At 33.9% G+C, this 13,430-nt stretch overlaps 1 protein-coding gene across 1 annotated transcript in view; it reads right to left on the reverse strand.

Annotated features, from left to right (window-relative positions):
• LRP1B (LDL receptor related protein 1B) overlaps positions 1–13,430 on the reverse strand; it is a 336,264-nt gene that overhangs the window by 116,197 nt on the left and 206,637 nt on the right. The window contains exons 41-44 of the mRNA XM_088521814.1: positions 7,322–7,511; positions 6,472–6,676; positions 1,486–1,678; positions 889–1,014 (exon numbers count right to left, since the gene is read on the reverse strand). Coding sequence (XP_088377940.1) covers positions 889–1,014; positions 1,486–1,678; positions 6,472–6,676; positions 7,322–7,511 — 714 coding nt within the window. The remainder of the gene's footprint in view (positions 1–888; positions 1,015–1,485; positions 1,679–6,471; positions 6,677–7,321; positions 7,512–13,430) is intronic.

The raw sequence follows: 13,430 nt of genomic DNA on the forward strand, positions 1-13,430 counted from the left end.
TGTCTGCTCATGTCTAATATCATTACTGCGGCATGAATTCAGGAAGAACTTATGTCCAAAATATACAGAAGCAAATACAGTTTGAAACCATTTTTGCACTAGTTTCAATATGAAGAAAAAAATAAAATGCTGAAAATATGGATTCTGGATGAGGAAAGGACATTCTAAAGATGATACAGAACCCATTAAATATTAATCATTTTTCTGTCCTTTTTTCCCCTATTTCATTTTTAAGCACTATGAGAAGTAAAGTCTTAGGAAACAACATTCTTGATTAGATTTGTAGTTCAGTATACAGTCATCTTCAGAGAAAGCAGGCAAAAAATATCAAAATATATTTATAGTCTAATCTATGCACAGCTAAAGTCAAAATACAAACTTTGGCAAAACCCCAACTTTCAGAAAGAAAGCATCTTAATGCCTTTCAAAGCTGTTTATTTGACCAGAAACAAGTAGTCTGAGTAGTCCTACTATGCATTTAATCATCCAATTCTTCACTCAAATTTACTGAATCTTTGTCTCAAAAATCTTGAGATTGGCAAAAATGCAACAGGCTAATTACACTTTGAAAAGGCAGGTGATTTATTTTATTATCTTGTGATTACTATCAATTTTATTGAGTACCTCCTTCACCTGTGTTCTTAAAAAAAAGTAATTTCTGAATTCCAGTTTAATTATGAAGTCCCTCTTGGCTCTGTCCTTTATCTGATATTGAAACTCGATGTTTAAAGTTTACCTTCCACTACATCTATATTTACCATTAATTCTTTCCACCTTATTACTGTAGAGGGACAGAATCAAACTAATGGGTTAGGTAACCTGTCTTTGACTATTATACCCAACAGCATTATGCCATAGAGAAGCACCACGTCAGATAATATTACTTACTCACACATCTGTTATCATCTATCAGTATTCTGTCCCCTCTACACGAACAGTTCACTCGTCCATCAGGAGTCAGCAGGCATAAATCATGACAACCTCCATTCATTTGTGCACAAGGAGATAATTCACCTGAAAAATAAACCATCAAAGATGGACTATTTTATTAGATTTCGATGACCAATGTCTTTGAGAGAGCAAAGATCGCCATAGTTCAGATTCATTTGTAATTAATTCTAGTTTTGTAAGACAGATAAAAAGGTTTATATGCCTCAGAGGCTGACATATTAAAAATAAATAAATGGAGTTACTGCCAATATAGTCATTAAAAAAACAAACAAAAAAACCACACACCACATTAAAAAACTGTAAATACTTGAAAATATATTATTTAACCACCATTAAATGAGCAGAATGCTCATGGTCATTCCAAAATATTTATTTATTTGGAGAAAAGGTTATACCCCATCTCTTGCTAAGAGTTCCTACAAAAAAAGAGAAAGTTTATAAAACACAGCAAAATGTTTTACCTTTCTTAAAATTAAGAAGAAATCTTGAAATGAATGGAATTAACAAAATAACGTATCTGGTTTTGTAACTTACAATTGTTAGTATCATTGGCAACTGCAATAATGCCCATTGGCTGATGTGGGATATCAGAACGAAGGACTTTTGTGTCTCCTCCTGTATATTTACTGGAACGCAGAATAGCTCTTCTCACCCAATCTGACCAAAATATATAATCATCATACACAGCCAGGCTGAGAAAGGAGCCTGGTCCAGATTTGACAATTACCTGTAATACATAAGTACAGAAGAGAAAAATGAAGAGGAGTGTTGTTTCTGAATAAGAAATCTCAAAAGTGCAAACATTGACTCATTTCACTGCATAGCTCTAGACAAAGCACTCCTTTATACTTAAAGCAAATGGAAAAGGAAGATAAACACTTAAAATATTTTAAAAGAATGCTATGAGGGTTAAGTTACTTAACTACACTTCAAAGCTTTAGAACTTAAATGTTCTCTGTCCATCTATTGGGGCACAGACCTTGGACTGAGCTGACACCAAACTACACCCAAGAACTGTGTGGGAAGAGTGCTTATTTCAGTTGGCCAAGGTCAGGCATAAAGAGTGTTTTGACAGGTTACTAATGTACCTAATTGCATTCCAGTACACATGAGTACACATGACATCTAGATATAGATCTTAGGTAGATATTGTGTCAAAATTATTTATACTAATCAGGTAATTATATCCTATTTAAGAAGATTCAATGTCAAGCAAATTTGCTGTATCTGAACAAACTGTCAGACCTGTGTCTGCTCTAAATTTTTCTGTCATCTCTGTTTCTAAGGTTCGTATCTAATAAAGCTGATATTCATTCATTCATCTCAAGAGTGTCTACAGCTATCCTGGGACAGAGACAGGTCTCATGCGGGATGGTCTGGGAGAAGTAGTCAGCATGAAAGAGTCTGCCCATTTTTAATTTACAGATTGCTTGTCTCCAACAAAAATAATGATGGAAGTCAATACTTTGTAAACCTATTCCTCTTAGTTATTGATAGTAATTTGATTTGTATCAAGACATAAGAAGGCTGTTGCATCCCTTCAGGAAAAGGGTATACCCATGTACACGAAACAGAAAGGAAAGCCAATGGAGAATCAGTGCACACTGCTCAAGCATAAGAAAAATCATTATATTCAAACTGCAAATTTATATGTTACTCACTATTATTCTGTTTCCACCTGGATAAATACAGAAGCAAAAATACTTATCACTACATCTGATTGGAGGGAAAAAATCATTAATAATTCTGATTAACATATTTATAAATGAAAAGGGACTAGATGATGAAGTGACAAAGCTTGCCGTCAAAACTGAATTTTGCATAAGGATAAGAATATTCATAAGGATTGAAGATAAGGAGCAACAGTAAATATCTTCAGAAGTATTTCACAACACCAACTGGGAAGTGACTAGTAAATGAAATTCAGTGGACATGAAGGTAATACGATGTACATGGGCAAAATATCACTGAGGTCACTGAAGCGACAGTTCTCTGAAAAACTGCTCACCGAGAGCTGAGCAGGAATCTGCTGTGAAGCCACGAGCAGCACAGAGAAGGACTGGGAATCATTTTCTTTTCTTTTTTCTTTTTTTTTTCTCTTCTAATCAAAGAAAAATGGCAAGAGACAGTTTAAAAATGAAGGAAAAAATGTCCTTCAAAAACATTCAGTGGATGTCATTGCCACAGGACAACGTTAATGATAAAAGTTGCCTTGTTCCTATGCTCTTCCTCAGGCACCCGCTGTCCCTCTGTGCCCTTTTGCCTGACTTACTGTGACTGGTCCTATGTACTGAATTCTGTGCAAACCAAGAACTGAAAAGGTTTTTCGACTTGACCATATTTCTGTAGGATCTAAATCTTCACTAATTTCAAATCCATCCAACAGATACATAGGATAAGAATTTCTCAACAGTTTTTAGCTCAATATCGTAAGGAAATGAAGCATGCTGAGATTGTGTGTTCACCCATCATTTCCTTCTCTAATATCCTTTGCAGTTGTCAGTCAGTCAGAAAACAAAACAAGTGAATGGTAAAGACTCCAAGATAACCAACTTACTGTAAGTTTTTATAAAACTGGTGACTAGATAGAAGCAAATGACCTCAACACTCCCCCTGAGGGCTAATCGAGGGAAAACTGTCTTATCCCAGCCGGAAGCACGGAGCTAATCACCACAGGCATGAGGTCAGTTTAGCACCCATGTGCAGTAGGTGCTGCCTGGTGTTCACTCAAGGGCGTCTTAGCTGCGCTGGGTGCAAGGGACAAAGGACACAGCTTCAAAAGCATCACTATTCCATAGACATCATATATGAAATTCCTTTTTTCCTAGTATTGCTTTGCACACATTAAAAAGGTTCTAGAAGGGATCAAAATACAGACTACAATGTAATAGGGGGTTAACTTGTGAAGTCCACACTCATTCAATGCCAGAAAGTATGTAAGTGCTGCATTTCAGTCATTTAATGCAAAAGACAAAAACAGCAAGAAGCACATTGTGCAACAGGAAGAAAGCTGGAAAAATCACAGTCATCAACAACGGTTTAGGTCACAGAACTGAGAGAAATGCAGCACTGAATGAATGTGCAGATAGTTTAAAAAGGCAAAGCACTGATGGGCTGCATGAGAAACCTGAAGGGTTTTTTCTGATGTATAAAATAAAACTTGTCATATAGAGACCCTTGTCTTGATGTATTTTATAATATGTCTAAAATGATAAAAATTCGCAACTTCAAGTGGAATGCAGACCCTTAAAGCATTAAGGGAACCTAATAAAAGAGATTGCTACCACTTATGCCTATTCCAGCAAAAGTGGGTAAGAAGACATTTCACACTACTTTGAATGATGGGGCATAGAGCTGAAGAGGGGATTTTGAGCTCTAAATAGTGACAGTCCTCTCTGCTTCCTGCAATGACATAAGAGTATGGGGAAGGGGGCAATGCGAATGTAATTTTAACTATAAATCTAAGTCCTTCAGTTCTCTAGACAACATTTGTTATAACGTACAGCTATTCTAGCTCCGAGATATCTGTAACTTGCATAGGCAGATATGAATTCTTCACAGAATACTATAATTTATGTATATAAATCTCCTTATTTGAGTATATGTAAGAGTTAGATCCAAAACAATTCTTAGCATGGTAAAGCTTACTTTTTTTTTTTTTTTAATATAAATGAATGCCTGCAGGTAATGAATCAGCTTATATGATTAGATGCTTTTATGCATTTTAATTTTTAACTGTACCAAATGACTTACTGATAATATGGCTCTTTGAAATTGCTTACTAAATGGGCACAGCAATCTAATAAAGCTTTTAAAGGGTTTTAAGGGCTCTCTACTTTTCTAAAGATACAGAAGTCTACTTACAGATCTATAACAGAAAGACAAAAGCTAGTATAGAAAATTACACTTAAAGAGATTAAAACTAATATTAACTTTAAGCCAATTGCCTAATAAAATAATTGAACAAATATTAAATAAATCCGTTAGCCTAAAAATAAATATTAGATGAATATCTTAAAGGCAAGTCTCATAGAAGTGACTTATCCTTTACCAAGAAACAAGAAGTTATTGTATCATAATGTAGAGCACAACATTAATCTAAAATTACCTACTGCATCTCATTATTTCAAATTAAAAATATAAAATATAACATAGTATGCCAGATTTATTATTCTTTACTGCTTACTGTTTTTTTAAATAAGTTTAAGAAAGGATCCTAAAGAAAAAAGGATTATGTGGAACTGAGACACAAATGAACTGTCCAGGCAGGGAAGAGAAAAAAACCTTCATTTTGGCAAGTTGTGACTCTTATGTACATGAGATAGTCATTTGAAAACAAACACTTAGCTCAGACTAGTTTTGGTTGTTACTGATGTTATTTTTATAATGATTTTGTTTAATAGGCAAAACAAAAAACAGAACAGAACATGGGAACAGAAACTAGAAGCTAGATAAGGAGCCTTTCTTGCCCAACACTATGATACCCTACTGAAAAACATGAACATGCTTCAAGTTACTAATAACACGAAGCATCTTTCCAAACAGAAAGTCCAAACATATGTGCCAATGCAACTTCATCTGGTCATAATTTAGAAGAGTACCTCTTTTGTTGTTGCTGTTGTTTGTTTTTTGGTTTTTGTTCATTGTAAATATCATAATCCACCCGTTCTAGAAATGAACGGGTTTATGACACTGAGAAGCAAACTGCAAGGCTAAGAAGCTTTCAGTGTTCCATCTACTACTTACAGTTGTACTCTAGATGAATGATGCATTACAAAAGGTAACTGTCACATTTATTTTTTGAAAAGGAAGATGTGGCAGAAGAGATAAGAAATGTTTCATTATCGCAGTGATCTTGCTGGTTCAAACAAAATGCTGCATATGTCCTCAGGACCAAAAAGATCCTTCGGAACTTTAAAGAATACCACTGCAACCACAAGCTAGCATTAAATCTATCAAATTCATACAAAACCCAGTAAACATTCTTTTCAGATGAAACAATTCAGTACTATTAATTTTTTTGAGATTTTCCTTTTCCTAGATTATTATTGTGAGTAGACTAGAGAAAGAAGCTGCTACCTGAAAGAAAATCCACTATGTTCCATGAGCAGTTCATATTCTACTACATAGCTTCTACCCTTATTAACCAAAATGAAACTAGAAAGCAACGGAACAGAGAGAGGGAGGAAAAAGGAATTCTATTGTAACCATTCCTCAGTGGTGGCTCATTCCAGCACCTTGTTGAAACATCCTGCAAAATCTCAGATCACCAGAATTTTGGGATGATTATTTGAATTAGCATAATTTTGCAGAAACCAGAGCCCTTGTCAAGCTGGACAGCACACCAGTAAAGAGGAACTGCTCTCCTGGAAATATTATTTCACCAGATCAATAACATTAATTATGAGACACGTCTGCAACTCATGGTCCTGTTGTTGCATTTTGTTTAACAGCAGCTAACAGATATAATGGAACATACAGCTATATAACGAATATTTGCAAGATTTTTGCTTTACTTACATATCTCTGTGATCCATCATATTCACACCTCTCAATTTTTCCCAAGCTGCCATCTGAAAAGTAGAGTTTTTCTGCCCTATGATCAATGGTGAGCCCATTTGGTGTGAGAATATCCGTACTAACAATAACCTGTGCATTCTTGCCCGACAGAGTAGATCTCATGATGCTTGGGAGTTGCTCATTCCAGTTAGTCCAAAACATTAAACTGTATTGAAATCAAATAACAACAACAATAAAAAGATATCATAAAATACATTTTGTAATTTAATTACTTTTATGTGCCTTCTTAGATAATTATGAACGGCATCTGTAAGTAATTGTGATAATCAGTAGTGAATAAGAAAATGTGACAGAAATCATTCTGTAAATTAGGGTAGGTTTCTGATTCATGAACTTGTATACAAGAACATAGTTCTTTCTTTTCACAGGTCTGTTAATTTTGATCACTATATCTCTACACTAATGCACCATTATAGATAGATATAACATATATAACAAAGAATTGGCTTCTTCCTCAATGCAATCTCCATTGGTGTTTGAGTTGCTTCTTCAAGATACCTAGATAACTCATATTTTACAATACAGCACAAATTTCTAATCTGTCAGACTAGAAACTTAAATTCTCTTTCTTGAAGTCCTAAACTCATCGTTTTCACTTGGGCAAGCAGAGGAAATGACTAAAGTGATCGCAATTATTTATCCTTTCTGTTGGTAATTTGCATTAGCTGATTTTTTTTTCCTTGAAAACAGTTCGAATTAGCTGTCTCTGAAGTAAAAAGCTGCTGCTGTGTCCATGACATTAGGTTAAAATAAATAAATAAATGAGCTATTAGCAAAGCTCAATACATACTTTTGGCATTCATCTAAAGCCAACACGTGTGGATGATCGTCCTCTGACATTGTTATTACTGCTTCCCTATTGAAAGCTCCTCGGCGTTGCTGGTCAACCGTGTGCCTTGTGATGGAGGATGTGGTAGAGCTGGTCCAGTAAAGAGTGTCCCAAGCTCTGTGATAAGCAAGTCCCTCCACAGAACCAACATCTGAAAAGCAACAAGAGAACAAATGAATGCATTTATCAAGGGATTTTGTTTTTCAATGTTGATCTTGCAAAATCATGTAGTGCAGCTATTTTAGTCTACTAGCTTTTTAAATTCTTTTATAGTTTCACCTGTTCATTGTTAGAATCACACATTAGGGATCAAAACTGGCCTCTTATTAACAGCTGAATAGGCTTTTTTTTAAAAAAAAAAAAAAGGCACCTGAAAAAATCCTGAAAAACAAAAAAACAAAAAAGCCACCATAGGTTTTATCATCAGTACATGACTTAGTAATCCACAATACCACTCTCTTTCACTCCATATGAAAAATGTAAGCTAGAAACAAATTATATTAATGGGCATCTAAAGTATATATTTAATGTCCAGAGAAGATAAATTGTAGACTGCTGATTCCAATAAATAAAAGTGACAGATTGTGAGAAACAGGAGCAATTATTTCTTACTACCGTTTTTCCAATTACAGAAATGTATGTTGATTAACTTCACTTATTATTTTGTTAGAAACAAATAATTTTAGACCAGAAGGTTCATACAGCTAATTAATGAACTACAGACGGCAAAATCTAGAAGTAAGTATGCTGAAATAAGTATGCTGATTATTACAATTTGCATTTGGCTTGCTGATGATGCAACTTTTAGCTTGCAATTCATATATGGAGAAGACAAAGTTCCAAAACTGGTTTGACCACACTGAAGGCGCTAACTCTAAATCAGAACCACAAGCCAAATCACCTCTTAACAGTTTTCTAATTTCTCCTTCCAAAGTATTTGAAATCTTCTGATTATATTTTCATGCTATATCTGCAGAGAAGTCAGAATGACATCAATAGGAAAAAATAAGAGTCTCTCCTTAAAGGGGTGAAAGGATAAAAAGTGTTTCCCTATTTTACTGACAGAAGTTGTGAGAGAGATGTATTCAGCTCATTTACAAATAGCTCAAACATGTAAATAAACCTAAGTTTAGTAAAGGCATTGAATGCAACTTAAAAAATACAAAAAAAAAAAAACCACAAAAAACAAACAAAAAAACCCTCTTTTGACCACTGCAATGTGTTGTGTTAGATAAGAGCTTTGTCTTTGAAAAAGATGGATGGGTTACAAGTTTTTTTTTTTTAAAGCATAGTATTTATTTGTCTTAACTTGGATTTTAAGCACGAAAAACACACACTGAAATACAACAAGGGTTTCTTTGTTTTGTTTTATGCATCTTTATCCATCATCTGCTGCAGGCAAAGATAAGAAATTATTTGAAATGTCGTGACAGGGATATTCAATTACCTACCTAAACATGTTAAAAGCAATTAAAATATGCCTGAACGCAAGTTTATTGAATGAATTACTGTTTATGTAGTTTCTGGGTACCTCTTATACTATCAAGTAATGCATTTTCTCAGTTTATTCTTGGGTATTCCACCCTTAATCACTCAAATCACTTGCGTGTTACTTTATCCCAGGGAATTCTTTTGGAATGAACTAATTAATTACTTCTGAGATGAAATCTTCATTGGCTTCTGGTGATAATTTGCTTCTGAGGCAATTCCGTTTGGGCAATAAAAACAAGACCACAACAGATTTTGTTCCTTTTGCTTACAGAATCATCCCAACAACAAAAAAACAACTCTTTCTCTCTTTGGCTTATGGTTAAAGACATGGCCCCAAGGAGCTGAGGATTTGGCTGAGATTTGCTGCAAACCATATTTCTCATTAAACAACTTAAGAAAATTTTCCATTCTCCTCTCATGTAGCCTCTTGTATTTCTTTAGCTGTATTCCTTGTCTGAATCCCAGACAAGGGATTTTTAAAGTAACTGTTAAATAATGTAGCTAAAGTCATTTTTGCAGTAGGCGAAAGATAATCACGTTGTTCCGGCCACAACTAGAATGAAGAAAATGCTCTTGAAATACAAGGTTTTCATACGGAAGTTTACTGATAACTTTTATAGTTAAGCGACAGAGAGAAATCCACTTTATTATATTTCTTAATCAGATGAAGATACCATACTGCAACTCCAAAGCAAGCTCTGTACATTATGCCAGAAGAAGCTTTAACAATACTTTTTATAATACAGCAATTTCTATCTTTTTTAGGAGAAACAGTAATGCAAAGTTGTGTTATCTGGGGACACAGTCGAAGATGGAATCTTTTTGTTTGCTTGTTTTAATAAAAAATAATATGAGAGAAAGAAGAGAGAGCACTTCTTTATTAAACGATCTTTGAGAGAGCTAAATATGGAACCACCAAGAAGTCTAATTGACAAGCTTATAGATTATATTTTCATACATACCTCGAATGCATTTGGGCTAAAAAAATATGCTTTGCTTAAAAATCTATCATTCAGATCAATCTAATCCCATTGATATAAGACACAGTAGGCAACTAATAATTTGTTCTGCTGCAAACATATATCTAGTACATTGGGTTACTTATATCTAACATATATATTTTGAAGCATTTATGTGAAGTGCCCTCCCTCACACTTTCTTGTCTTATTTTTCAATAAAATTCTAGTTTTATCACATTGCTCGCTTAAGAAATTCAGCATTTGATTATTACTAGAGACAGTAATTTCATTGAAAAGCATAAATCTGCAAGGAAAGGTGGTTTTAAAGACAATGGACCTACAGAATAAGTGCTAAACTGATCCAAGATTTAGATAGACAATACAATGGATATTACCAGTAATTTTATTCTTAATAGTGTCTACTCTAAACTGGATGACTTATCTTCAGTATTACTCATTATCCATGCTAATACTGTATTTGCATTAGCAGTTTTGATGTTCTTTTTTAGGTTAAAATACACTTCGGATTTATAGTCAAAAACCCCAATATACATATGAATAGTTCTACAGTGTAACAGCCAGCAATGATAAGAACACACAGCAACTGGGGACAGAAATAGACTCTTGTTCAGTTACCTCACATTAAAACTAAAATCTTCTATCAACTTCAAATACCTGACACTGGAGGAGATCTCAAAGCCAATGCCTTCCATTGCTATTTTGCATTACATCTACTTTATAATTATTTCATACTGTTAAAGGGATATTCTAGAGCATATATATGTATTTACGTTGCAATTCATTTATCAACAGACATTCTATTACTTTCAATACACGTGAAATACATCATCAATGCTCTTTGGTGCTATAGATTCATCCCCAAATCTACTGACAGAACGAAAATCAGTGATTTGTTTACTCTGAGCTTCATATTTTCAGAGCATCAGAAAATATTCTGAATTAGTAAAGCATAAAGAAACTGGAAATGAAAAGAAACACATTTGTTTCACTGACAGATTGAATTAAAACACTGATGGCATTAGATGCCTACAGCACAGATTAAATTTATTCTAGCCATGAAGCAACAGTTTATGATTTTCACATGAATAGCATACTTAAATGAAAGGAACATTAATACAATATGATATTAATATACAAATACTCACATTATTCACCTGCCACTGACATTCTGAATTAAATCAGTAATGGGGTGTATAACTGATTAAATATCTACACAAGAGAATGCAACAGCTTATGATTTACTAAGGCAATGGTAGAGTGATCACATCATTACATTGCCAAATGCCATCTATCACTTTTACTGAACTTAACGAAGATGGATTGCATCCACAGATGAGATGCAGCCTATAAACACTGTCACGCTGATCTTCATCTGACTTTCCTGGGGAACAGACAAGCAACAAATAAATAACTGAAAAGCTCAGATTAGAGCCCCCTTGTTATTGCAAATATAGAATAAAAATGCTTAATATAATGTTTAAATCATCTAATAATTCTAGCCACTGACTTTTGGTAGCATACATAATATTTCTCAAGTCACTAGGTTTTGATCTTCTACCTTTCATCCAAAATTCCCTAGAAAGGTTACAGTCAAAACTCCTAATTTTAACAAGGACAGCATCAGTTCAACTGCCTCTTTCCTTTGATTTCATGTTCTCACCTACTCCATTTCCTTTGAGAAGCTGAGAAAAGATTTTCCAACATCATGGAACCACAGTGTTGTCATTTTACACAGAAAACCATTACAGCAAAATTGAGCACAAGCATCTCCTTAATTTCACTTAATTTCATCCTCTCCCAACTACATTACACACTTACCTTTTAGGAAAGGGCCTGTAATGTCTTTACCAGATTGGTCATAGAAGATGACACTTCTGTCAATCTGTTTGCTTAACTTTATGCTGACAGACAGCAGGTGGTCACTGTTTGATCTTAGGCAAAAAGAATGCCTTAAAAGCCATAAAACACCCAAAGACTTTAAATTACTAACTGCATCAGTACTTTAATTAAGTCTTTACTCTTCTACTTGGGTCAAGTGGCTATAAAGTAGTAACTTATTTTTGGCACATAAAATTCTGAGGAGACAATAAAAATGTATAATTAAAGAATGATTAACAAGATAAGGTACATTTGTCTAAAAAATTAGATGTAAATTTTATTTCTTAATTGCTTCAATCATCAATCACATGGAACACTAGGCCAGCATACTGAAAATTTCTGTCAAAAAGAATATATCAAATTTGGCATAAACAACTTGGACTGCAGCAATCAATTATTTTATTAAGCAAGCAAATGCCTGTATCACTTTTCAAGAGCTGTATAATACTAAACCATGCTATTTGCTATGGCACGAAAGAGAAAAAAGCACCTTATGAAATGCAGTAAAATGGCATAAACACAAGTCCCGGTTCTTTAAAGCAACAAAGCATCTTAAATTCAAGACACCAAAGGCATCTCCATGGATATAACTGGATAGCATTCCTTTAGTCTGAAGTAGAATTAGGCACACCTGCAAAAGGTGTGTCTAATCAAAGAGACTAGATTTCAAACTAAGATAATTAAGAGCAGTATTTCAATTTTAAATTTTGAGTTATTTGAGTTAAATGAGTTTATTTTTTTCTTTTTTCCTAACAAGATAGAAGTTGTAATAATAAGCTTTCCTTTAAATTAAAATAGCCTAAGCTTTATATTAGCCTCTTACTTTTTCCTCCTTTAAAAACTGAAAGTCTATAGAACTACATTTCACTATTTATAATAACAAATGCATATATATTTATAATAATAAATGCAACCTATTTACAAATAGAAGAGCAACCATAACTTTTCAAGTATTTATTTTCATCAGATCAAAAAGTTCTTTCTTGAAAGACAAAGCTCAAAAATTAACAGGACTTCACATAGTGTACTAAATTTAATTCTCTGTAAGAGAAATGGGAACATAAATGCCTTTTTGACAGCTAAATTGGACCAATTTAGTTAGAAAGAATAGTGGCACACATTGAAACACCTTTAAAAGATTCACACTCTAAAGAGCCTTGCAATACATCACAGGATCTGACACTTTGTTAGCAGTGAATAGATTTTTGCCTTCTATGGACACCGGCACCTAAAGTTCAAAACCCAAGCAGAATTTTTGTGTTACACTTTGTTTTGTACCATGAAAGATGTGACACTGGCCAAATGTGTTAGTCCTTGTTTATATAATGGGAAAAAGACACTGAGCTCATTGAGAGTAATTCATCTTAAAACTTCTTTTTCTTCCTCATTTGCTTCCTTTTGCCTTTCCTTTCATTTACTCCCTTTCTCTCCTCTTCTAACTTACCAGTGCCACTACCTTAAACAGAGTATGAATTTATTATTCAAACACTTCATTATTGCCCAAAGATCCACTGAGGCAGGTTTAGTTAATGGACTTATGTTATCCCAAACTTTCATGATAAAAGGGATACTGCCCTAGCTTAGATACAGAACCTTTTTTTAAAAAAAAAAAAAACAAAACAAAACTTTTTCTTAGATGAACATAATGCTTTGAAAAAAGTTCCAAAAATGAAAACAGCTTTGAACTTTGCACTATGCAAGTGAAGAACCAGTTTTCTGAA

This window comes from Tinamus guttatus, unplaced genomic scaffold, assembly GCF_059628265.1.
Source record: "Tinamus guttatus ecotype Peru unplaced genomic scaffold, ASM5962826v1 Tinamus_guttatus_pri_ptg000133l, whole genome shotgun sequence".
NCBI classification, from domain to species: Eukaryota; Metazoa; Chordata; class Aves; order Tinamiformes; family Tinamidae; genus Tinamus; species Tinamus guttatus.